Genomic DNA, 27,833 nt, shown 5'->3' with positions numbered 1-27,833 from the left:
TGGAGTTCACATTGTTTATTCAGTCTTAAACTAGGAGATTTTAACGTGACTTCCAGGACAGCAATTCAAATTGACATAAAATGGGTGTAGTGTAAACAAAATGACATTATAGTGGACTAAAGTCGAGTAACAACTAATCCGGGCAAAGATAACTTTCAGAGGACTGCAGAGTCCTTTCAACCAATATCCAAATGGCATCTTATAAAAAAGACAATACATCTGGGAAAGTTAACAATTAAACGTTTTTGTAGTTGGTTAACTCAAACAAAAATACTGATAATACTGATTATCGACACCATTGAAAGTCAACTTGTTTTCTTCAAGTATTACTGTAATGATTGACCGAGTAGTGGGGAAATATTTGAGTCTAGTACAGTTAAAACATTGAATCCATATCCCTATGCCATCTCTACAATCCAGAGAGTGACTGAAATATAAGACAGTTGTTCATCTCTCTATGTCCAGAAATATTATCCATCTCCAGACCAACCAGTCAGTGTTTTCATCCATCAGACTGTCACCACTCCCAACCAATTAGTGAGGCACTTTTGATGATGGACATAAAAAGTATTTAAGGATCATGACATAATTGTGTTCAAACACCATTGAATAAAACTTAAATGATGTGTTCACTGTTGTTTCACAAGATTTATGATGCATTGCACAACAAAGTATTGACATACTCCAACAAGGACTCTTTTAACACCCAGGCTAAACTAATTTTGGAAAGCAGGAACTTCACAGGAGGGTTCGACTTCTTTATAAGATCTACAGCAAAAAGGGGAGTTGCAAAGTCGTTTTTTCTCCGGTAGGTTTCTGTTGACCTTCATCCAATGACATCTGAGCTGGAAACAGGAATGTAAGCAAAATAAGCTAAGTCTTTTTAAAAGATTGACCCTTTGCGTTTTTAGGTTCAGTGAGAAGCTGGCACTGTGTAAGAATCTTGAAACTTGAGCTAGAGTGTGTGAAGTCGTTTTTATGCACAGTCATAAACAAGAGTTAGGAAACAACATGCCAACTGGATTTGGTCTAAGGCTTCCTGCTCCCAATGGATTAGTCACATCTCTGGTAATAATGATCATGATTCTTTGTAAAGCAACTCAGTTTTCCACATAATCAGTCTAAAAATCATCAAGTCTAAAGCAGACGTATTGTTTGTGCTGTAAAATGAGTCAGTAACAAAAATGTTAATATGTATTAATATTCCAAATAGCAATAGTGATAGTTTGCATGAAGGCAAGATGAATGGTTTAGTTTAACACTGCCGGCTAACAGGCAGAGTAGCCAGGCCATTGTCATCAGTGGAGGCCAGTTATGCTATCATTAGTATGTTTAATCTGTAGCTAACTTACATTTGTAGACTAATCTTTATTATTTGTACTGATTGACTACTATAACAAACCAGTGCTTTTATTTGTCTTCCAAACTCATTGATTAGCCTTGCATTCCCTAAGATTTCTTTTCATATTTCCATTTTTGTGACATGGTTGGTCTGGTGACAGTCCCAGGATGAAGTAACGTCTTCACAATCTGCACTGGGAATATGTTGTTAATCAAAACAAATGACATTGATATAACCTCTATACACAACATTATATAATCCAGTTCTCCCTTCATAAATCTCTTTGTGCTGTTATTTAAATTGCATCGTTTTCCAGGGCACTCCAGGATTTTGAAACGTGTCAACATCTAAAACACATCCTTTCTTATATAAACAGAAATGAAAGGTCTTAATATATTTTCAAGTTGCATTTGTTGATATCCCAAAACTCGATTTTATGCTTCTGTGTTATCAGGTGGATTGGCAGCTTTAGTGTATTTTTAATCAACAGTGTTATATTTCAGCCCTAAATAGGGTTTGAAAAACCAAAGCCACATCAGCACGGCAAAGACCCTTCAGAGTAATTGTGTGTCTAAAAACTAAGGTCCAGTAACAGGAAAACTTTCTTTGGTATTTCCAAGAAAAAAGGATTGCACAAACAGTATTTGATAAGAGAGGAGAGAGATTTGTATCAAGTCATTTTAAAATGCACAACAGATATGGGCGACATCTCAAGAGGTATTGAGTTGGAGAAAGTATGCATCTGAGCATACGAGAGTGCGGGCCTGTTATCAAAAGCGTACCATTCACACTGCGAGCATATGGATCTAACTTAGCATAATGTCGTGAGATTTTCACTCAAGGAATTAAATTAGATGTTGAGCAATGTCTGCTTTATAGAGAGCCCGGCAAAACCCGATAACACAGAAATGTGATTTTCACATTAGAGGAGAAATGCAAATATCTTTACTAAAATCTACAAAACAAGGATTAATAGAGATTTGGTAAAGGCGAGGAATCTACTGGAAAATTCAGGCCTTAAAGCTTAGCCAAGGCCATTTGTTCACATAACAAAATGACAAAGAAAAATGAAACATGTTAAAAAGAGATGATGCCTTCCATCCTCTTCCAGCCTTGACTTTTTTTAGATGAGGAGGAATCCACTGAATCCAGCCGAAGCCCCTCAAAATAAACAATGTAAAAGTAAACAAGATGTGAAACATTAAATGAGGAGAGACCTTTGATTAAAACTCTCTCCCTTCACATGTTAGAGTAGAGAATGTGTCCATGACGATTGCTATCAGCCGTTCACTCAAAAGTCACTTACAGTACTCATTTATTTTGACCCATCTTTTAACTGATGCCAGACACTCTCATGATTCTTCTCTGAATAAGACTGTGAGATGCATATTAACAAAAGAAATTTCTCTGTAGTATTGCCACAAGCCACCATTAACGTTCTATATTTTTGTACATTGCAATAAGAACAAAGACAGCGGTGGATCCACCACTAAGTGTGTGTCTGTGTGTGTGTCACAAAGGCCACTGTTCGCAATCAAACTGGAAGACTTTAACCTTGCCAAGGACAGGAGGACAGACTATGTTTCTATTGAGATCTGAGCTTCCATTTTCCCATTATGCTGCTGCTCTTATCTACAGAAACACTAAAATCCGGTTAAATGGAGCCATTTTCTCATTTGCCTTTGGAGGTCATTTTTCATGCTTGGAGAACTCCACTGATTCAGATGGCACAAGGGGCTCCATTGTGATAATGGCTTGTTCTGAGAGGGTCCGAACGCCCAGTCTGTACAGCCTGGCAGACACTCCCAGAACAGAGCTAGAACTCACTCTACATCATGCATCCAGTTGTGTAGCAAGGGGCCGCAGCAAAGGCAAAGACGGGAAGCTGATGTCACATGGTTTGATCAATAAAAGAGAGGAGGAATCAACATTGATCGCTCTCAGCATGTTATTGCTTAGCAAACCTTGTAAGAAACCTAATTCTAGAGCCAACTAGGCCATTCAATAGAGTGTTAACCACAGAGCACAGGCAACAAAGATGTATAGCACTTCCCAGCTCTGGGGAGACATTTGTTGAAGTTGTGCCTTGGCTGTGGCACTTTGTAGCAGACATCTACTTTGCCCCACCGTGGTGGCAGCTGGGCCACCTCAGGAGGAAAAGCAAAGGCTGCAACACTCCATGCAGATCTCCAGGCAGTCTGCAGACTCGCAGCAGGCGTCGATGATGCCACAGTCCATGTCACATGGCAGTTCACAGTCGCCACACTCCTCTGATGCACAGCAGCAGCAGAAACACGAGTCGTCCCCCGCACAGGAGCCGCATGTGGCACAGTCCAGCACGATGTTACACAGAGTTAGGAATTCACAAAAGAGGCAGGCCAGGATACAGTGAACACAGCAGTCTGGAGAGAGAAACAGAGAGAGAGTTTTATCATTGACCACTCATTATATTTTTGCCAGTATTTTTTGTCACATGTCATGCCAAAAAGCAAATAAATAAAGCTGAGGTTTGTCCGAAGTAGTTTGGCAATATGTTCTCTGTGATAGGTCAGAAATTATGAAACATAATTGAGTAATTGCACAAGAACACATTTTCCTTCAGTGCCAGGCTAAAGGCTAAGGACTGCCAATGTCCTGGTGGCATTAGCATCCTGACTTACAACATTTCTTCTTTAATAGGAGTTAAAAAAAACAAACAAATTTCCGGTCTTACAAAATCTTTCTTGGTAATAAGTTAGTTATTTTCACCTCTCTGCTAAACCACATAACCCCTCTTTTCTTTCTTTGAGCTCTCAGTATCAGTATTAGTCATGTAAAAGACAGTAGCTAGTTTGTAATTAGGGGATGTCATGAAAAGGTGGCCTCTTTCCCCATATAACAGTTACCTTGAGTTGAAAATGTTAAATGCCATACTTTTCACACTTTGCCATGGATCTAGCCCACTCACTTTTCAAAGACACAAAAGTGGATTTGTTACAGGAATGCCACGGTTAATATAATTAAGAACTGAACTCATGGTTGCTGCTTTTGCTCTTTAATACAAACCATCAATGGTAATACATGCAATAATCGTACAAACTATGCAACAAAATGTAAATGATTTCTACTTCTGGGGCAATGAATATGTTAAAAAAACGTTATGATCCTTCACTCTGACCAGACATGAAAATAACTTGATGTTGAACCTTGCTTGCTATCCCTCCCTTTCCTGCTGCCCCCAGCCCCCCGTCAGTGTCTGTATCTCACCGTCCTGTGACTCTGTGGGAATCTGAGAGCTGTTGCTCTTGGAGCTGCTCTTGCTCCTCTTACTGCTTTGGGATGTGATGGAGGGGTTGGACCGCAATTTCTTGGTGTGTTTGGGTCCCGCTGAAGAGGACGAGGAGGTGGAGGATTCACCTCTGGGGAGGGAGCCCAGCTTAGGATGCCCATGAGGGCCCCCGTTCCTGACCCCGTTGGACTGGAGTATGTGTGTGCGAGGCGTGTGATGCGGACAGTGCGTTTGAGTGGAGTGTGTGTGTGCGTGGTGCTTGGCTCCGTTGCGTTGTTGGCCGCTGGGCTGTGTCCGACATGGCTGGATGTGGTGGACAGGCGTGGATCTGGCTGTTGGTTGAGCTGTTAAAACACAAAGGTGAATTAATTTACATTAGGCTGTGGATAATATGCATTTCAAACTGAATATAAATTAAAAACTGTTCAGTTTAACTGAGAGTTTTGCTTTTGTTGTGTTCACATCACTTACAAAGCAAACCATCTTTCACTTTTAAGGTACCTTAAATTGTGTGGGTTTGTTAATTTACAGTTACACAGCTGTTGCTTTCTGATCCTATGACAACATATTATGAAAGCCCACATGAATATGATAATTGAGTAACACAGTAAGTATACTAATATTAAGACTTTTACTGAAAATTCTCATAATCAATGAATCAGTACAATGCCTTTTATGCGACGAATCCTTTTTATCTGACAGGCAACTAAAGGCCATACTTTCAATATGCATTACAAAATAGAGATAAGCAGCAAATCCTTACATTTGAGGAGTTTTAACAAGGATACTATATATTTTGACATGCGTGCTTGATAAAGAATTTCAAAATGTCAAAAATGTTAATGATTAATTGTGTAATTAAATTCAGCACTTGTGTTACACATTACTGCACAGCTGCAACACAGTTCCTGTTATGTTGTTCTTGCTAAATTTGCAAGATGAGTCACTTATAAATAAGGATTTACATTTCAAGTCTATTTTGAAACAATACTCACTTGATCATGGGTCAATTAGGAGTACTGTTGATTGCTTTAAAAAGAAAGAAAGCAATAAATGTTTTCCTAGAACTAAATCTTGTATTGAGTAACATTGTTGGGACGGAAACAACAAGCGTTAATCTTGTACACAAAGCCTGTTACTTGTAAGATTTGCCTACTTTGATTTGTCAAAATCAGACTGCTGATAAAGCTTTTGCTGAACTTTGGATAAAATACATTTGTGCAAAGAAGTTTTGAACTGTGATCAATGACCAAAAGTGCTTTCAATTTACAAACTGGCATGTGAGATTGAGGCATGTGATGTTCTCAGATTGAAGCGTCCCTTAAAGCATCTAGGGATAAAATATGTACAGTAATGTGCGAGCAGGCTTGCCAACATGTGTGGCTAATGCAGGTGATCACAGTACAGCTCTGAGGCACGGCCGAGGCACCTCTAGCGTGCGTGCAGACTTGTGCTGATGAAGCGTTGTGCAGAGGGAGGCTATGGGAAACTGAGTTAAATTACAAAGCCTATCCTAAAGGCAAAAGCTCAAGGGAGGAGCTCTGTATTTGCTGAACTGACCCCTGAGCCTACTAGTCTAGACTCTTATACAACAATAAAGACATACGGGGAAAAATACAGGATACATGAAAAGAGTGTAAGAGAAGAAGAGAAGAGTGTTTTTCTGTGGATAAGCTCATCCTATCAATGCATTTCTTGGAAGAATACAGTATTGTTACAACGTATAGAGTACCTACAAACAGTGTGCACACTTTGTTCATCTTGGCTAGATATTCCACTTGGTATGTTTTACCTCCAACTACTTAGCCAGAGTGATGGAGGCAGAAAAGCACACCTTCGCTGCCAAACAAAACACACACCCTGAAAAGAAGAATAAAATGGAAGCCTGGTTTTTATATATTATGGTAGTATTTAATACCATCCTATTGAGGCCCTAAATATTTTCTTGACCTGAAAGCATCTGGTGTTGAGAGACGTGGTGAAAATTAACAGGGCAGGGTAGAGTACAACAGAGCAAGAAGAAATCAAAGCAGGATCGCAGTACCTCTCAGATGCACACACACACAGTTGCACAGGGAGGCAAACAGTGTGGTCCTGAGCTCTGGCTATGAAACACGACTGGCAATAAAAGCATCCGTTCGATAACCGCGCAGAAACAGATAACCCATCCAGGCCTGTTTTGATTGGCTAAAGGCCGTAGTCACACAACCAATCCAGTGTTATTAAAGATTCTTTCATTCAGCGTTTTCTAACTTTGCTCCAGATGTTTGGCAGGCTGCAGGGCCAGTGTGTGTGTGTGTGTGTTTGTGTGCATTAGTGTGTAGGCGTGTATGCATATGCAAGGCTATTGAAAAGGAGCCATACTAATCTAAAGTATGTAAAAAGTCAATACTTCTTCTCTCCTGTGTTATGTCTCTCCCTTTTCCTCTTTTCTTACTTCACTTTATCTCCTCCCTTTCTTTCTGTCTTTCTTATTGCTCCCTTTAAACCTTTTGCACAATACTGTAGTTTCACTCTGAGCTGGCCAGGATGTAGGTCGGTAAGAGAAGAAGGGATTAGAGAGACAGGAGGGAGGCTGTGCACAATTTTTCAGCATTCCCTCTGGGTGTGTATTGTCCAGGGGATTGTGAGTGGTAGAGAAATTCATCCTTTTTGTGAGTTTGTGTTGTGCATGTGTGTGAGGGTATGAATGCAGTACATAGGCGGATCTGGCAAACAGACAGCCAGAGACGGGGAGTCAGGACTGTCTCCAAACAGAGATGGGGTTAGGCCCACTCTCACACACACAAATATATGCATGCAAGGACACGTGCGGACACACACTCATATGCACATGCACACACACAGAAAAAACACAAGGTCCCTTTGTCTGAGATCAAGAACGTACGGGAGAAATATGGACTGAGAAAGAGAGAAAACAAAGTTGGAGAAATGGGTTACTGCTTATTTGGAGCAGGAGGAAGCATGGGTGTGACTCATAAACACAATGATTCAGCATTGGGAGCTAGTTAAAAATAACAGCAAATAAAGAGCCAAATGACTGTGGGATTAACATGATGAGACTGGGAAACCACAGAGCATGTGTGTATGGTGCTAACTCAGCAGCGTTGGCCACTGGGGGTCCTGCAACCCTTACAATGTGTGGGTACCTGTTTGTCCATGCAGATGAGTTGGGCCAGTGAGTGAGAACCAGTGAGTCACCATCAGTTGAAGGCAGCAGCACACACACCCCCATTCACACACCCTTCACCTCTTCCTTCTCTTCTGGCGTCTCTCAGCTACCCTGTACTTACACACCTCTTTCCCAGACCAAAGATCTGCTGTTCATCTCTCTCTCTCTCTCTCTCTCTCTCTCTCTCTCTCTCTCTCTCTCTCTCTCTCTCTCTCTCTCTCTCTCTCTCTCTCTCTCTCTCTCTCTCTCTCCCTATGCTCTGCTAGAATGAGTCACCAGCATGAGTATGAACTCTGTCTATATTCCAGCTGCTTTATACTCCCGTCTACTGTGGTGCAATGTGTCTGTCTATGTGGGTCAAGTGTTGAAATGTAAATATAATTTTACATCAGACTTATTTTGCTTTCCCAAATGCAATTGGGAAGGGTGGATACCCGAAAATGTGCCCCCTACCTAACATAACACAAGCATACAGTGGGGCAAAAAAGTATTTAGTCAGCCACCAATTGTGCAAGTTCTCCCATTTAAAAAGATGAGAGAGGCCTGTAATTTTTATCATAGGTATACCTCAACTATGAGAGACAAAATGAGAAAACAAAATCCAGGAAATCACATTGTAGGATTTTTAATGAATTAATTGGTAAATTCCTCGGTAAAATAAGTATTTGGTCACCTACAAACAAGCAAGATTTCTGGCTCTCACAGACCTGTAACTTCTTCTTTAAGAGGCTCCTCTGTCCTCCACTCGTTACCTGTATTAATGGCACCTTTTTGAACTCGTTATCAGTATAAAAGACACCTGTCCACAACCTCAAACAGTCATACTCCAAACTCCACTATGGCCAAGACCAAAGAGCTGTCAAAGGAGACCAGAGACAAAATTGTAGACCTGCACCAGGCTGGGAAAACTGAATCTGCAATAGGTAAGCAGCCTGGTGTGAAGAAATCAACTGTGGGAGCAATTATTAGAAAATGGAAGACATACAAGACCACTGCTAATCTCCCTCGATCTGGGGCTCCACGCAACATCTCACCCCGTGGGGTCAAAATGATCACAAGAACGGTGAACAAAAATGCCAGAACCACACGGGGGGACCTAGTGAATGACCTGCAGAGAGCTGGGACCAAAGTAACAGAGGCTACCATCAGTAACACACTACGCCGCCAGGGACTTCAATCCTGCAGTTCCAGACGTGTCCCCCTGCTTAAGCCAGTACATGTCCAGGCCCGTCTGAAGTTTGCTAGAGGGCATTTGGATGATCCAGAAGAGGATTGGGAGAATGTCATATGGTCAGATGAAACCAAAATAGAACTTTTTGGTAAAAACTCAACTCGTCGTGTTTGGAGGAGAAAGAATGCAGAGTTGCATCCAAAGAACACCATACCTACTGTGAAGCATGGGGGTGGACACATCATGCTTTGGGGCTGTTTTTCTGCAAAGGGACCAGGACGACTGATCTGTGTAAAGGAAAGAATGAATGGGGCCATGTATCGTGAGATTTTGAGTGAAAACCTCCTTCCATCAGCAAGGGCACTGAAGATGAAGCGTGGCTGGGTCTTTCAGCATGACAATGATCCCAAACACACCGCCAGGGCAACGAAGGAGTGGCTTCGTAAGAAGCATTTCAAGGTCCTGGAGTGGCCTAGCCAGTGTCCAGATCTCAACCCCATAGAAAATCTTTGGAGGGAGTTGAAAGTCCGTGTTGACCAGCGACAGCCCCAAAACATCACTGCTTTAGAGGAGATCTGCATGGAGGAATGGGCCAAAATACCAGCAACAGTGTGTGAAAACCTTGTGAAGACTTACAAAAAACGTTTGACCTCTGTCATTGCCAACAAAGGGTATATAACAAAGTATTGAGATGAACTTTTGTTATTGACCAAATACTTATTTTCCACAATCATTTGAAAATAAATTCATTAAAAATCCTACAATGTGATTTTCTGGATTTTCTTTTCTCATTCTGTCTCTCATAGTTGAAGTGTACCTATGATGAAAATTACAGGCCTCTCTCATCTTTTTAAATGGGAGAACTTGCACAATTGGTGGCTGACTAAATACTTTTTTGCCCCACTGTATATAAATGCTTTTTGCATTATAAGGCACAACAGAGGCTCAGTATCCAATCAAATATGTTCTACTCGTGTTCAACACCAATGCGCATTCAGACTGCTTGCAGTGAATTTGTTTTGTCAATGAGGACATGTGCCATTTATGATAAAATAAAATAAGTCATGTGGGCTTGATAAGTGCACATGTTAACTTTTTACAACGTTTGCACAACATTTCAATATCCTCCAATCATTTACACATATTTAACCCAATCTCACACAAGCATTTTAGACTTTCACTAACTCTTTCTTGCAGAGTTGTGCTGTTATTAATTAAGGGCCAAAAGTGTCAACTACTAAAAATGTGAGAATGGGAAAATAATATGTGTCGCTGGTGCAGTTTTCAATGAGATTTTGCCACACGTTTGGCTCCTATAAAGCCCTAAAACCAACATTATAGTGGTAGTATAGTGCATTGAAAAAGTAGTACACAGACTGATGCATCAATTAGGTTTGAAATCGTGACTTACCTTTATATCTATAAAAGGCTCTTAGTTTCAGTAAAAGAATAACCCCTTAGATTAGTCTTAGCATTTTTAACACACTTTAAATCTGAACCACACAACATTTCAGATATAAAAGTACTTAACAAAGTGAAAACTGGATCACTGACGGAAATGGTCTGTGTGTGTTAGCGTTTTTTGTGCTGGTTAAAGATACCAACGCTTACCAAAAAACAACACCCCTTATCCTAGCAAAGCCTTTTTCCTAGTAGCGAAATCATACTTACAGATCAATAAAATACAATGTGCATACAGTCACACAATAGCCAAGCTTTACACAACAGACACGCTTGAAGACAGAAGTACAATAGGCAGCTCTGATTTCAGTGTTAATGTGTAAAAAATATGGCATGTCAACATTTATTTTTAGGTTGAGATGTTGGAGCTTGTTTTGGCTCCTGAGGGTGTCTTAGAGCGCTGCACTTCTAGTTAAGTGGAAAGACAGTCTCAGTTAAGTGTTGAGTCAGGAAATGTAGAACCCAATCAAACCTCATGATTGCAAAGAGAAAAAGCAGAATTGGTATTTAAACAGCTCAGAACTACTGCTTGTTGGCATAAAACGTAAATGATTGAGATATTCTCATTCACCTCTAAAGTGTTTACATACAATAGCCTAAATATGGTCTCAACACTCAAAACGGTCGACTGATTACAATTTGACAGATGTGTTCGTGCCTGCACAAGTTTGCGGAAGAGCCTTTTCTATACCAGGAATAACAAAGCTGTGCACTGGGAATTAGTGCTTTGTATATTGTTTCGAAATTTGCCAAGAACATTTCTTTCTCTTTTTGCTGGAAGAAAACATAAAATATGACCTACAATGCAAAACAACAACTTGCTCAATTCACAAACATTCTGGAAAACAAAAATAATTGACGTTTTCTTGTGTTTTTTTTTGACATTCAGAAACACATTTTATTTGCTGCAACTGTTGGAAAAATCTCAGTTATTTATTTTTGCAGTTTGACTCATTTGTTTGTGACTTTCACCTGACTAAGGAATGTAAAAACTTTGCAAATATTTCATGAAGTGGTTTAGGCCTTTAGAGAAGAACAAGCAGCAGATTTACAATAATAACATGACAAAAGGCAACACTAATCCCTGACCTGAGACTACATCCCACCACCTTCTTCACACATGACTGACAGTGTCACTATAACCTCTACCTGACAGAACATGTCAAATATGTGTTTATTTGTGAATTAACGTATAAATAGATCATAAATTCAGAGGAAGACAAGAGAGATTTAAAGAAAAGAAAGGAGAGAATTAAAGCAGAGGACCGGGGATGGAAAACTTTTTGAGCACAGTGACTGGTCTCTAATTAAAGCCAATGACACAGTTCTGTTAGATTTCCCACCAACAACACACTGCACACTCCTCCTCTTTGATGACAAGATAATAACAAACAGCTCCGCTCAGCATTTTCCTTACACGCACTTCCATGCCCGGATTGGTACAAGCATAAAGAAAGGGTCTGTTTTCTATCAGTTTCATGCTTTGATCTGATTTGGATCAGAAGATAATTTCAAACCGATAAAAATAAACAAAGTGCAAGAATCATAAACGCTACTGCGATCCTGTCAGTGATGTATTACATGTTTCCTCGTGAGTCCAAAAGTGTGCAAGGATTTAAACATCTGTGAACATGTGTATTCTGCTGCGACAGCGGCGTCAAAGATAGAAGGGTGTTCATGACACCACTGACAGGAAGTGTGTGTCTGTGTGTGCTTTTATGTACACCCTCACACATGTGAATCACTTTCTCCGCACATTGTTATCAGACAGCTTTTCATGGGCCAAGGGCCAGACGCATTCTGTAACTCTGATGACATCACTGCGAGACAGGATGAGGAATTTTCTGTTTTGGCTTCTGTTTCCTCACCCTCTCACTCACAAACACATTGGCAGATGTCAGACAGCCATGACCTCACCGCAGACCTGAGTCACAGCTATTCTGTAACGTCTTCACGCTCATCATGAACCCGGAGGACGGATACTGATTGATTGATGGGTTGCAGATGACACACACCATATATAAACTGCAGACAAGCTGATAGGGGCACAATTTTAATAGTGGGTAATTTTTATAGTTTTCATTTTGTCTGCCATTTTTTCTTCAGCACCAGTCCTGTAACATGTCGTTGTTACTTTTTTCTCATTGTTTTATCTGACATACATTTGGTTCATTGTTTATCTTCATCAAAGAAAACTACCATGTAATAGTTTTAAGTGATTAAAAACTGGTTTTGGTATTAATAAGTTATCGTAATTATATTGAAAATTTCAGTTAATCTACAGTAGCCAAAATGTCCTTATGACAAGGCATACATAGCACAGGAAATATAACTGTCATTAAAAAGCTATACAGTCAAACTAAACATTTCATCTCCTCATTTTGACAACAAAAATCAAGAGGGATAATAGCAAAATAATGTATTTTAAAAACCACATTTTAGTCTTTTTTTGTGTCAATAATCTTGCAAAATTTGTTAATGACATCAGTTCCTTAATCACCTCATTCTCCTCTGGAAGAAAAGGTTGATGAAGACCATATTTAGTATTTTCAATCAACAAAATTATCTTTGATGGATACAGCAAGCATATGCTGTGTATTCACCTGAGAAAGGGATAAAGAAAGGAAGACATTTCACTGTTTAGTTTTAGTTCAAGTCCCGTGAACACGTCTGATATGTGTAAGTTGTAGAAGGCAGAGCAAAGCCAGTAAGGACTGGTGTTCATGGTGGTACATTTTGTCCAAGCCTACTGTTGCATAACCCTTGCTGCACAACATATGGAGCTGGTGGGTTTCATAGATTTTATTGGGATGCAAAATGAAGACGGGAGAGAGGCAGAGAAAAGTCTTCCAGACTGAGCCTGAAATAGAACAGCAGACAGGTAGAGGCACAAACATAGACGGAGACAACAGACATTCACACACCTACTTAAAACACACTGCATTCACCTACTTATCCATTTCCTCACTGAACTGCTGGTTATTCAGTTACCACAAACTAGCTATTACCATGGGGCACGTTTATGTGTTTGTGCATGTCACCCATGGCTGGCCCTGGATTCCGGGAAAAAAATGCTCGTAGTTTTGTAACACATGCTCGGATTTCAGCTTACTCAACCGTCCTCTCACCCGTCTATTCCTCCCTTTATTCCCGTACACATTCCCTCTTTTTTTTTAAATGACAGGAAGGACAGATTTAGACCACTGTATGGCGTTTCAATTTGTTACAGTGTGAGTGGCCAAGAACCCAGACATCTTACTTAGAGTTTTGTGGGTGTTTATTATTGTCAAGGTCGGTTTTCTAAGTGAATAAATGATATAGAAGAACGAGATTGATAATTAGGTTGAGATTCTACTTATTTCAAACTGGAGTGAAAGCAAAAAAAATATGTGGTGGGATAATAACATAGGCTTTGCTACAGAGAGTTAAGCAACTGCACATCAAGGAGAGTGAAGCCGTCTCTCTCTGGCTGAATCATAACCATGGGACTTGTAATATGAGGGAGAGAAATGGGCGGTGGCAATTGGTGATATGACTCTGAAAAGAGAACTTCCAGGTGTTGGGACACGTCTGGCCAGCAAATTGAGGTGGAGAGATGCCAATACACCCAGTGGGGAGTGTAATGACCGGACAGCTGGAGATTTTGGGAAGTAGTTTAGACTGGAGTATAAATAAAACCAAACAACACGAGACACATTCATCTCTCCTCCTACAATTTTCTTACTTTGGTAGACATTTTATGTTGCAGCAATGAGAAATGTTATTGGAGTGGATTTGTCACAACACACTTTGCAGAATAAAGAGCCCAAGTTCTGGTTTCTGTTACTGAAGTAAGAAAACCTCATTGGAAATCACACTGACATGTATAATAAACCCAATGACAAAAATCCAGCCCTGGAACAAAACCATGCTCAGTCTTATGTCTTGTGGTCTAGTCCATATGTCTAGCCAGGGATGGTGAATCTTAACAAAATGATGTATAAAAACTGTTAATTATTTTGTTTCAGAAACCTTCACCAAACATTCCCCACAAGCCCAAGACAGTTGTGGGTTGAACAGGACAAGCTTGACAACCAGTTGAGTCATGAGCTTTATGAATTAACAGGGAGGGATAATTTTAAAGCATTTCTGCCATTATTTTGTCTTGAATGTTCCTACCTTTTAATGCATAGACAGTAGAAGGGGACAGGAAAAGAGGAGGGAAAGGAATGGATTGATTTAACAACGACATTGCCTAAAAGCAAAGATGTTGTGACAACTTGATGTCTATCTTAAACCTCTACGTAGGTCACCAGAACACCAGTGTAGAGAGTACGTTTAAGTAGTTTTAAACTGCAGAGATTACATTTTACATGTTAGATCCCTTTAGTGACATTAATGAGGGTGGGAGAGCGGTGCTGTAATTAAATGTATGCTTTCATTTCTTAGACATTACTCATTGTATAAATGCTAATATTGAGTGCTTTGTTAGATTCTCATCTACTCTATTTTAGAATCTGGATAGTTAATGTCAGAAACACATTTGAGTACATTGAGTTTCAGAAACTAGTGGAGCCAGCTAGCTTTGCATGTGACTGGACTTTTCTGTTCTCAATTGATCAAATTAGAGACTTTTTGGGCTAGTTATTTAGATTTTACAGATACAAATATATGTCTTATTAACCCTAAATAATTAAAAGACTCTTGGAAATGGAAGCATAATCACCAGTGCCAGTCACACTCTCAACTAGCATGTCCCTGTGATACCCTATAACAATTCCAGCCTTATCCCCAAATGATAGGCGGAGATAAAATCCAGAGAAAAAAAACAGAAGTGTGTTTTATACCTAAGTGTTCAGAAATCTTAACCTACTTAGCTAACAATGTAGATATTCCTGTCTGTATGTGTGATTGCCCGACCTATTTCTTCAGGGTGTTCAAACGTATTTGCTAAAGGTCAGGACAATGTGATTCATCGAACCAGTGATCGGTACTGGAAACAAACCTCTCACAATGTGTCTCTGAATGTGTCCATATGTGTGAATCTGTGTGTGCTGTTTACTCACATGTAATACTCTTGCTGGGTGTTGTAAGCTCCGTGTGTGAGAGGCTGCTGCTGCGCTTGTCTTCATCCTCCCCTCGCAACCTTTCTGGGGTGCCATTTAACCTCAATATGAGGGGCTCAGTATAGGTGTGGGCCACATCTAAAAAACAAAACAACACACATACTATCACATAAGATCACACATGTTTACGTTTAAGTTTCTTTAAAGGTTTTTGAGGTTCATGTTGCTGAATGACTACTGCTTTCCATGAGGATATTATCAGATATCAGCAACAAGCTGTGTTCCCGCTTGTAGTAAACTTGTCTACACCCATGTCCTTTCCCCTCAACTAGCACTTAATTCATTTAAGCAGAGTAGTTCTGCTGACTTCAACAAAGCAGAAGATTTTGTCTGTATGTGTGTGCTCTGTCCTGTGCTTGCATCTGGAAGCAGTTAAATCCAACCCCTTGGGACTGTTTAGGGGTCTATGTGCATGCTTGTGAAACCTGAAATCTGTGTGTGCTGTGATTGTGTTTAAGAGTGGTGTATGTGTTTATAATGAACACATAAGAGGACGTATACATTATTTACATACAGTAAATACATGTCTGGGTGTTTTATGTGTTCACCGGTACCATGCAGTGCTCTAATGAAGCTGTTATTATGCGCACACAGACACATACACGTATATACTAACATACATACATACACACTAGGCCTTCAAAGTCAGGCAGGCTTGGGCCTCTGAGAGGTGCAGACTCATTCCTGGGCAAATGGGAGCCAGCTGGGTTTGATAAACACACATACACACGCACACAAAAACCAAACCACGTCCTGTGCATGGACTCAACACTTCCCGGCTATGTTTATTTACTCTATACACTCTCGCTCACTTCTCTATCTGTCCTTTCTTTCCTGTCCCCAGCCTCTCGTTTCCAGCTCAAATTCCCTCTCCGCTCTTACAAATAAATTCCTTCACATATTTGGCATCACTCAATAGATTAATTCCTACTTTCACGGCTAAACCTATACAGTATGTCAATGTAGAGGTCTCAGCTGTGGAGCACAGCGAAAGAAGGGATGAAAGATGAAAGAAAACTAATAGCAACAGTTTCTTTCAACGACAAAGAATGAACAAAAATGTGATGTGTAGAGATGAGTACTTGATAGAACACACTTACTGTATCTGGTTCTGAAAGTTTGTTCAAATATTATTTCTGTATGAGGATACTCACACTTGGCAGGATCAAGATTTCATCAGTATCAACCAGGAAAGTGTAATCCTCAGTCTATTCATTATTTTATAAATCAGTGGAAAAATAAACAGCAACAACTTTCAAAATGTAAGGTAATTTGGTTTGTTTTTTCTTAATATGTTGTGCTGTTAGTCAGCAAAATGAGATATTTGAAGACATCCTGAGGTAGACATTTTTCAATGTATTCTAGAATTCATTCTTTATGGAGTGATAAATAATATTGATAACTGTTGGATTTATGTTTACCACATTGTTTACACTGTTTCATATATCATGACATGCAGATGAAATTCTGTGATAAAAAATGCAATATTTTTTAATTGTTACTTTAAAGTCCTGAAAAATGCCCACAGTGAAAGTAATGTGGGTTCGTCACAGCTACATGTTCATATTGTAACAATGACTAGAGCTCTATCAGATAAAGAATGTGGTGCAGGTTGAAACGACAGGCTACACCACACTGTGTCTTTTGTTGTAGGCAATTTAATCAGCTTGTTGCATCTTTTTTAAATATTTTCACCAGCGAACTACCAAATAGGTGCTAATATTAGTTTACACAAACAAAGAACAGTACACTTGATCATGGTTAATAATGTGAAATAAAACAGCACTAACTTTTAAGCACAGCATTCATTTACCAGCAGAATGTTCTTTGTTCAGATCAAGACTTTGGTAATTCATAAAGCTCTGTGTTTAGCAACAGTCCTTCAAACGCCTCTTCTTTAAGGCAAAAAGATGATGACAAGAGATGTCTTTTATGTAAAAGCATTGCGCAAAACCCTTCATTCTCATTACTAACAATTACAAAAAGCAGCCCCAAGCTGATAAAACTCATTCTGTTTGATCAGGGCATTCACCTTTCTAAATAAACCCTACCCATATATTGTGAGAAAACGAAGTAAATCAAAGCTACTCATATGAATCACTTGGTTATGTAAGGTGGTCTAACCTTGACGAAGAGAAACGGTGCTTTAAGCATTGGATGTTTTGTATGTTTGCCTTCACTTTTTTATATGTGTGTGTGTGTTTTGTGTGTCTCTGTGGCTGTGAAGTTGGAGGAGACATAAACAGGACCTGAAGGGATGGGAAGTGCTTCCTGTTCTTCCGTTCTATTAGACGGTGGTACACAAACCCCACACATACCTGTACACAAACACACACATAAAACACACATTACCTTCCTATGTGTAATACCAGTTCTCTCCACACACACACACACACACACACACACACACACACACACACACACACACACACACACACACACACACACACACACACACACACACACACACACACACACACACACACACACACACACACTTGTCTCTTGCACGTGGAAGCCATTTCTAAGGCTCATGTTGTATCCATTAGTTTCAATCAGCCAGCTTCAGATATGAAAGCCTCTAGTGAGAACTGTTGCCCTCGACACTGCCAGCATTTTGTCTAGTTTAGAGATGTGAGTGTATTATAGGTTGTGTATGTCACTAGCAACTATATATGTCCATCTCTTATTACATACATTCACCCATACATCCTTATTTTACTTTCTTGTAATCACTTTGGATAACACTCAGCAGTTGTGGAATATGGAAAAAGACAATATGTGTAGCTCGGTTCATACGTTTTCCATATTCTAACCTCTATAGTCTGTAAACTAATGAATTTCTTAATGTATTTTTTCATGTAAAATAATTATATAATCAGTAACCAATGAGCTCATACAAATCCATCAGTCACCCCAAATCATCCATTGTTCTGTGCAGCTGCTATCCATTTATAAATATTAAAGATGATAAAAAAAAGTAGTATTTCACCAGATGCTGGCAGGCAACAATTGACTTTAATGACAGTTGGCAGGTTTTTGAGAATATTCAGATCAGTAGTATAATTAAAACAAAAAGTGCCTGAGGTGGGATTTATCGGTTATCCTCTTCTCATGTTGTTTTGGTCACATTCTCTGGAAGCTGCTTTTGGGGGCAATTATGTCATTATCAAAGCCACACAAGATCCCAACGTCAGCAAACCACAGAGAGGAAAGGTCTTCTTCTGTGTAATAGCCATGAGTCCAAACAACAAATCAGTTTAAAAAGAACCCATTATTACTACATTTGAAAATGATATATTTAGCTAAAATAGAGAAACAACAAATGGGCAAACACCTTGGAAGTGTGACAAAAGTAGTAGTCAAATTAAAAGTAAGGATACCAAAGTATTGCTGCCGTAATTTGGAAAAATCAATGTTGATGATATGCAATAAATATGTCTTTGAAGTATCAGTGTTTTGTTTTATAGTTGCATGTTATGAATTCTCATTTAGACTCCTGCTGCTGAGCACTATGGGTTAAATGAGTTTAGGTCTTGAGACTCCGTAGATGTTTTTCCCCCTGTAAACGTTTAAAACCACGATTGTTGGAGCAAAACACAACCCCATCAAAACCCCTAGTGCCATCCAAGCAGGCCTTATACCAATTGTGTGTTGGCATCAGCATCAAACCGCTGAACCGCTCAACCTCAGAGCCATTTCTGAGATCTGAGAGAGATGAGCCTCTAATTCAAATCAGACCAGAGCAATCAAGAGCCGTTGAGGAGATCTGGCTGTGTGTTTACAAGTGTGGGTGTGCATGTGTATTTGTTTGTGCATGCTTGCTTGTGTTCATGTATGTGCGTGTTCATATGCGTGTTTGTCATTTGGATACACACACACAAACACACATATATACGTACCCACACAGATCCATGCTATGCTAGCTGGCAAATTATGTGACAAATCCTAGATCACCTAAAGGGGAGCACAACCTGCTGTTCCTCTGGGTATGATCTCTGAGGGGGAGTGCTGTGCTGAGTTTACCTTCCGCCTTTCAAACTACCTCAACCTACGATTTCACTCGTACTTCTTTAGAAGCACAGATTTCTAATGTTCAAAGGAAAGGAGCTGGTCTCTTAGGTGTGTACATCCCTTTGGCAAAGACATACGGTACATATACACCCCCCAGTCACAAACAGGGGCAAACAGGCACCTAAAATGATGAGTTAATCCAGTGAAACTTTCACCTTGTAGGGTGAATGTTAAGATGCAACTCTATTTAATACTGTCAAGATATCAATATCTCTGGGTTTGATCCTACTTGAAGGTAGTACAGGAACAATCAGTCAATTAGCCTGAACTTTTTTGACAACATTTTGCTAATCAGTTAGTCATGAGTCACATACTGGTTTTAGATACCAAAGTAGGAAAGTTAGGCGCTTTATGTTTTATAACGTATATTAAATAATTCTGTGAAAGCTATCTTGATCATTTTACAAAACATTTTGATAACAAGTTGTGTTGGCAAAAAATACAATATACAGTAGATAATTCTATAATCAGTACAATAGTTATGTGTGCAGTATGTTTAACATATGACAAATACTTTAACTACAGAGAATATAAGACAATGCAGTGATCAAGCCTAAACCATAAATATATAAAAACACAAGTGCAATCTTTTAGAAAATAATTTAAAGGTTTTTTTTTTTTTACAATTCTCTGACATATAATGGATTAAATAAGTGATCATTTAACCTTTTCGAAAAACAATTACGAAATCTATATATAATACAAATGATTATTACGGTTGCAGCAGACACATAGAAGCGCACTATCAGGCACACCGAACACAAATGGGTGAACGCCCTGCTGACTCATCTCTAAAAACATAAAGATAGAGATAAGAGTTGAGAGAATTGGAAAGAAGATAGAATGAGATGAGGTGAAGAGCAACGGAGCAGAATAATGTTCAGCAGAGCGCAGTTAGTGGAGACGATGCAGTAGCAGTTCTCTGGCCAGCAGTAATGACTGGAACTGATTGAAACCACACACAACCGCTGGGGTTCAGACAAAAATGCAGGAAAATACAAAGAAAATAACACATAACTACAAAAACGTTTTCTATCTGTATTCCTCAACAAATACACACACCCTTACACATGTACACTCAAAGGAAAAGGAAAGAATGGGCAATCCTGCCTAAAGCACGCACACAGAAGCACACACACACACACACACACACACACACACACACACACACACACACACACACACACACACACACACACACACACACACACACACACACACACACACACACACACACACACACACACACACACAGTGCAGAGTGCAGATCTGGAATACATCCAAAATCAGAGATTATAGCTGTTGAGAGAATGAAGCCGTGTAAGCTCATTAAAGACAAAAACTGTCTGCTGTTGAACAGGCTTAAGGGGAATTTAATTGTGTTACTTTGTCTTTGAAATTCCTCTGGTTCCTGGGAAAACACTGCTGCTTCGCTATACTGTTGCATTTAACACAGTGAGCCTAAAATAGGGTCAACACATAAACACAAACTCCTCTTAAGTAGTTTACTGTCTTATCGAGATGTCAATTTGTGGGAAAAACACATTGCGAAAGACTGCAATGTTGTTGCCATTTGTGTTTACTTTAATGGTTAATTTGTTTAATTAAAACATGATTGAAATATTTTCCTTCATTGTTTAAAATTCAACAATCAATGTGATGTAGTTAGCGGGATACTGAAAGTAGCAGAAAGGCAGAACTTAGTATATTTTGTTATCTGTTAATGAATTGCAAGATAATTCATTTTCAAGATATGCAACTTGTAAAACTTCCCCTTGAGGGACAGTAAAAGGTTATCTTCTCTCATTACCATGCCGATGCAGCCGATTATAGGCCATCATTTAGTTTTAAAAGTTATAAATATGTCTATATTGTTCTCCTATTTGTATTATTCTAATGCATCCATATTGTCATGAAAAGCAGTATTGGTAAAGATCAACATACCATCTCTGTAGACTTAAATTGTAAGAGACAACAACCACATACTTGAAGAGTTAAGTGCCATACCTGTCACTGAAGCAATAGGTGTACAGTAACAGGCCTCTGGCTCAAGTGTCTCAAAAAGACAGACAGTTTGCTGGATGGTTAGTACTATCAAATCATGCTGACACTTCCTGTCAACAGCAGAGAGAGAGAGAGAGAGAGAGAGAGCAGGCCACCAGAGAAGAAGCAGCAACAGTTTCTAAGATGTTTGCGAGGTGGTAAAGAGAAAAAAGTACGCTCATTTTCGTAGTTCAAATATGCTGTAAAATGCCTCAAATTGCTCCTAGTTTATTTCAATCCCTGGGAGAAACCAAATTAGACACAAGCCCTGACAAACCTCAAAGACTAAAAAGGGACAAGTAGGCAAATAGTTGCATCTGCACGCTAGAGTGAAGAGAGAGAGAGAGAGAGAGAGAGAGAGAGAGAGAGAGAGAGAGAGATACAACTACATCTAGTTCAAACTGTTACATATAGTACTTTTGTGCTTTTTTATTCTACGCACTATAGGAGGGCAGCAGCATAAACAAAGAGATCTAGAGAGCACCTAAACTGTGAAAACACGTCAGTTTGGCACACTGGCAGTAATGCTGAGCATATTATCCCAGGAATAAATAATGCCGCATTCAAAAGTAACATTTATTGATAACAGCTAAAAACAAAGCAAGACAAACTTCCTGTCCAACGGCGGTTAACTACAAGTTTTTTGAACATATGAATTATACCATAATCCTTTTGGACAGCTCTGCACTTTTGCTCTTTGAGCTAGCATTAGCTTCACATACTAAGAGCATAAAGTACTTCAAAAAGCCAAAATATTGGTGGTCTTAATACAAAAATCCTGAGCTAAATGTTAAAATGAGTCTGATGTGCTCAGTAATGGTACAGAGAGATTTTAACAACCAGCTGTCAGTAAATTATGCTTTATTATTAAAGAGCAAATAACTGCAAGCTACCTGACTGAAATCCTCTTGATGCGGTCAGCTAATACTACATTGTTTATTTAAAGAAAGAGTAACCACTATGTTGGTATTTCTGGGCAGAAAAAACGACACAGTCCAAATTCAATAAAAGAGTGGCTATTTCTTTAGTGACTGAAGCATTTTTAGGTGAGTATAAAAGGTACAGACCAGTTTTCCATCAAACATATTAACTAAACAACAGCCAAAATCTTCATTTTGTTTGGCCCCCTTGAAATTAAACTTTAAAGAGCTACAGCTGTCTCAAAACTGCTGACATCAACATGCTCCAAAGAAAACTGTTCTATTGTTCAAGACACTGATAATAATGCCATTCATAGAATCATAGCTCTGGTGATTTGAGGAGAAAGCACCTCTTGTACTGTATGCAATAGCAACAGAAAAATAAATTCTTCCTCAGCCCTAATGCAGAGAGTTACAGAAAGACAAAAGCAGAGAAGTGGGCAAAAAAAGACGACGGAAGAGAAAAAATAGAGTGAGAAAAATGCCAGTGGGAAAGAGAATGAGGGAATCAGCATGTGGCGGTACAGTAAGAGGCTACTATATAAACAGACAGCCTCATTGCATCTTCATGCCTGAGTGATAGCAACACTTACAATAGTGAGGTACACATCTGTCATCACACACACACCACTGTTCAATGACCTTGTAACGACTGAACAGAGCTTTATTCTTAACAGCCGAAAATACGCCTCTTTAAATACGGGCTGACAAGGAGGGCTAAAACTCAAACTGAACTCATTTGGTGCATTGTGATTGGCCAGATACCGTGCTGATGCTGCCATTGTCATATCTAAATTAGAGTATGGCCTCAAAATCTACTGTGGCACAGCATTTTTCCTATACACAAGCATTATAAAAGAAGCAATTGTTAAAGTTAGAAAGGACGTTTAAGCGTCATGCAGGAAAAATTCTTTGTGTACTTGAAAAGATAAAAGTTGTCTATAAAACATTCTCAAAGCCTAAAAAAGTGTCCTTTTCAGCAGGGCATCATTATGGTGTAGTCTCGTACATGCCTATGCAAACTAACACCACCTATATCTCAGATATTTAGGCGTGGTTCAGCAAATTGGAGAAAGGGGACCAATCAGAACATATTAGGAATTGAATTAAAGGCAGGTAGCAGCAGGAAAAGGGCGAAAGGCAGAACCTTTACACAGATGTCCAAATATTTGTCATTCCTATTATAGGAATGACAACTCCTATATCGGCGTCAGTCTTTGATCAAAGTGTGAAACATTAGGCTTTATACCTCCTTTTCATGTCAAAGAAAAATGGTGTTGGTCTGATTGATAAGTAAGTCTCTACTGATTGTTTAGGGCACAATAACGCCTTCCTCTCAGCATTAAAGTGACAACAGTCAAAATGTGTGTAATGAAATGGCAATACGGTCTCATTATCAGGCTAGAAACCAACATAACTCAAATTGGGCTGTTCAATTTTAAAGTAACCCAGGAAAAAAAAAATGTGTTTAGCATCTTCACAAGCTAAGCATCTTCAATAGGAATAAATAGTGCCATCTTGTTATCAATTTCTAATTACGGGCAAAATTGGCACAGGTTCAATTCTAGCCTCAGTTGGATCTAAACATGTGCCTGTTGTGTTGTTTCAAAGCGCTGCTCTCTGATGGGTGGGGGTGTCGCACAGTGCTGAAAGCAGGGCCTTGTTGCCCTCAGTGGTGGCCTGACCAATCTTCTCCACCCCCCATCCTGGCTCACCTACCTATGCTCAGCCTACACACACACACACACACACACACACACACACACACACACACACACACACACACACACACACACACACACACACACACACACACAAATGATCCCTGTCAGCCAGAGAAGCAGCAACTTTAGTGTGAGAAGCCACAGTTATACTTTATGTTGGCTTCCTGACGAACAAGCACAGGTAAAGTAAGCACAGCCACGAGAACATGTCCAGGCACAGACCTACAGTTAATAACTCTAAAACTCTTCGTATTATCATTAAATGTGATGCTGTATTTACACTCATCATGGTGCACCGTAATGTGGCACAGAAATGTGCGTGTGTTGATTCTACTTGTATGCACATTCAATACAGTAATCATAATAGATTGGGTTAAGACTTGTCTTTAAAAAAACAGAACTAAAAAATCCCCATCACCCTTTACAGGTTTTGGTGGTTGGTTCCCATGGCAATATGCCACATAAATTCTCTGCACACTTCCCTTACTGTTTACCATACCTACCCTAACTACGACCTTCATTTTGAACTACAGTATGTGCTGTCGTTTTCTCAAAATGTTTTAGGAAACTTGAATCATTTTGGCTTATCCTGGATGAGTCATTCAGGCACAATGCTGTTCCCTTGTTCCCGCCCGAGTGTCAGTCAACCCTAACCATGACCAATCACACAAAGGCGAAGGGTCATGGGTTCATTCTCAAATTCCCAGGAGTCCCATTGCAGACTTTAAGCGTTCCACAGCGCTTAATTGGTCCTGACCCCTCAGATCATCCGAAGCGGCACACCCCCCACACTGACCTATCAGCTCCGTACACAACTGTTTTTATCCGTCAGTGAGAAGGCCTCTGACCTAATGAATCACCATGACATCCACCAAAAACACACAATGATTTTTGGGGGGGATATAGTTGGAATCATTTAAGTCAACCATTAGTGATTAGTAATTACCAATCTGTAAAATGTTAAGCATAACAATGACTCAAGGCTGTTCCAGTCTGGAAAACTATCATCAACCTTACTTTCACAAAGGTGAATAAATTGTTCTGTTTTCGGGTAAGGAGGTCAAATACAGTTTCCAAAGAAAGGAAAAAGTGTTGCATCAAGACATATTCACACACGAGCCAATCCATTTAACATAATAAGGTTAAAATGTATAAAAAAGCACAAATCCAGTTCCTCTTTTGCTTACTGAATGGCTCAATCTCTGTTAATGAACTCGCCTTCTCACTTTGTTTTGAGGCAGCCACAGAGAAAAACATAAAGGATTTCTAATATCATAGTGTTTTTGTTTGGTAGTACAAACATTGGCCTTATCAAAGACTTGTTTAGACGTATCACATAACTTCTAAGATTGTGTACAGGTCTTTTCTGTTTTTGTAACCTTTTCCTTACCTGGACTAGGACAGGGCTTTGGGTTCGGGGAGCTGTTTGCTATCTCTGTTGTCGAGGTCTCGTGTGAACTGTGCTGTGGAGCTGGAGTGGGGTCCCCCTCATCTGGTGGCTCTGGGGAGATGGCAGGGGCCTTCCTCTCCTCATCCATGGGCGTAGGCCTGGCTCTTATGGGAGGAGGTGGAGGGGCCAAGGAGTGAGCCTGAATCAGACGGGAGGAGAGCCAAACGTATAATTACAGAGTTGATAGCATGCGTCACATGACATAATTTTGTTTGTCTTTTTAAATAAAAAAACTAAAGTCTTGATGCTCCATTTGTTATTTGTTGCTTGTGGCAATGCTTTAGCGAGAAGAAGGTGTAATCAGGCACAACTTGAACCAGCATGAATACCTTACAGCTATAAAACTACTCAACGAAGGCGCTGGCGTGCTGCTTTCATGAAACAGTGGCAACACAATGGATGTGCATAATAATAGCCTTCATTAATAAATAGAGTTTAAACTCTTTAAACTTGTGTTGTGGAAACACAAACACAAACAATATGTGTAGTTTGTTTAGCCTACAACAACAAGAGATAAACACACAAAGGGAACTCAAGTCTTATGCAAAGTTAAATGATAATTACGTGAAAAGAACACACACAAAATGATTCAAACACAGACAACTGAAGAAGCAAGAAACAGACTCAATAGTGTTCTTTTTGTAAAAAACTTCTTCTCTGCAAGTTCTTTGGCATTTTCTTTTACTATTTTATGTCATAAATGAAAAGGTAGGCTTATATTGAACATTTAGATTTGATCTTAGACAAAACAGACAGATACAGGTTCAACTTTTATAGTGCTTTTAAAGGCTTTAATAGATTGACTATTATTTTTGACCCCAGATTGCAGCATTATTTCAAACTTAACGGTTGCTAGGCAACATCTAGCCTAAATGAAGCATTCCTAACTTCATACCTGCCACATTACCTGTTATCGGTTCACCTGTGTTTTATCTGATTTTTCGAGAGGAGTCCAGCAGACAGTCAGCACGGAGCCCCGGGCAACATTCTCAAGCTCATCATTAACATGGGCCAAATTGAGTGTGTCACGTGCCAACGTGTGTTTGGCGCGCGCCAGCCCTGCCAGAGCAGCCCAGCTGGACAGCTGTTTGCGCGCTCCCGTGGTTCTGCTCGGAACTCGCTGGCCAGAAAAGTTTTGACAACCTATTAAATACGTTTTTGTGAAATTCTTTGATAAGCAAGGTTTACCAAGTTTATGTAACATTTTACCATTTAAAACTATATTGGGCTCAGTTTTATACAAAAAGTAAAAACGTGTAGAAGTTTCGGGAGAAGAGAAATACATCTCACCACACGCGTGAAAACACTGCCAAACGTCTAGCTCAAGTCAACTGTATAGCCTACCTTACAAAAGAAATATATGCTGAAATGTAAAGTCTTAACTACCTTTAGTGCCAGCTAATAACGGGCGTTTTCTGTTTACCTTTATTGCATGTCTGCGCCCTGCTTTCCCTAAACGAGTCCCTGCACGCTCAGACCGAGCTCAGCTGCAATGTAGTGATACTTTTTCTGTCTAGATTCATACTTCAGAAAAATCTGTTTATGTACAACAACAGCACAGCACAACAACCCCGTACCTTCTCTCTGGCTGGGACGCAGTGCAGCCAAACTTTCGGCTAATTCATTCTCTGACCGACCAGGTGGACTTCTCGCCCTCTGCGACCTTTCCCGTCCTCTTTGCCTCCACTCTTTTCACCTCACACGACCACCAGCTCTCTTTTCGGCTCATGTAGGTAGCCCAAAACTCCCAAATTCAATGCATATTCCAGCGAAGATTGTTTTCTCTCCGCCTCCAACAGTTTGTCTCTCCGGCTCGCCCCGTCCTCCAGCAGACCAGATGTTGGAAAGTGTATGCGTCTCTGCAGGCAGTTTGCTGGGTCCTCTTTGTCTGCACTGCAGAGTTACTTTCTGTTGCTTTTCTGCAAAAAATGTCCAAGTCCACCACTGTCCCAGAGTTTAAACTCCGTCCTGTGTAGGCTACTCGGTTCCCCCTCTTCTTTACTCCCACTGAACTTGCCTCAGACTTCTGTGCTGCAGCTATTGGACAGGAAACTAAAGTCAGCAGTGATTGTGCTTCCTCCAGGCTACAAACTAGTTGGGCTG

General features: G+C 39.8%; 1 protein-coding gene across 2 annotated transcripts; it reads right to left on the bottom strand.

Annotated features, from left to right (window-relative positions):
* Nucleotides 1–27,756, bottom strand: mdfi (MyoD family inhibitor). 2 transcript variants are annotated; one of them, XM_063912008.1, is made up of 5 exons: nt 27,308–27,756; nt 25,671–25,869; nt 15,460–15,597; nt 4,589–4,954; nt 1–3,744 (listed from the first exon to the last, which is right to left on the bottom strand). In XM_063912008.1, the coding sequence occupies exons 2-5, from the start codon at nt 25,816–25,818 to the stop codon at nt 3,491–3,493; spliced, it is 906 nt and encodes a 301-aa protein (XP_063768078.1). In that variant the 5' UTR covers nt 25,819–25,869; nt 27,308–27,756; the 3' UTR covers nt 1–3,490. The 2 variants fall into 2 exon arrangements, with proteins under 2 accessions (XP_063768078.1, XP_063768080.1); XM_063912010.1 differs by lacking the exon at nt 15,460–15,597.
* Between the last annotated feature and the right edge of the window lie 77 nt (nt 27,757–27,833).

Source organism: Eleginops maclovinus, chromosome 20, assembly GCF_036324505.1.
Source record: "Eleginops maclovinus isolate JMC-PN-2008 ecotype Puerto Natales chromosome 20, JC_Emac_rtc_rv5, whole genome shotgun sequence".
Classification (NCBI taxonomy): Eukaryota; Metazoa; Chordata; class Actinopteri; order Perciformes; family Eleginopidae; genus Eleginops; species Eleginops maclovinus.
This window is presented reverse-complemented; position numbering and strand designations above follow the sequence as displayed.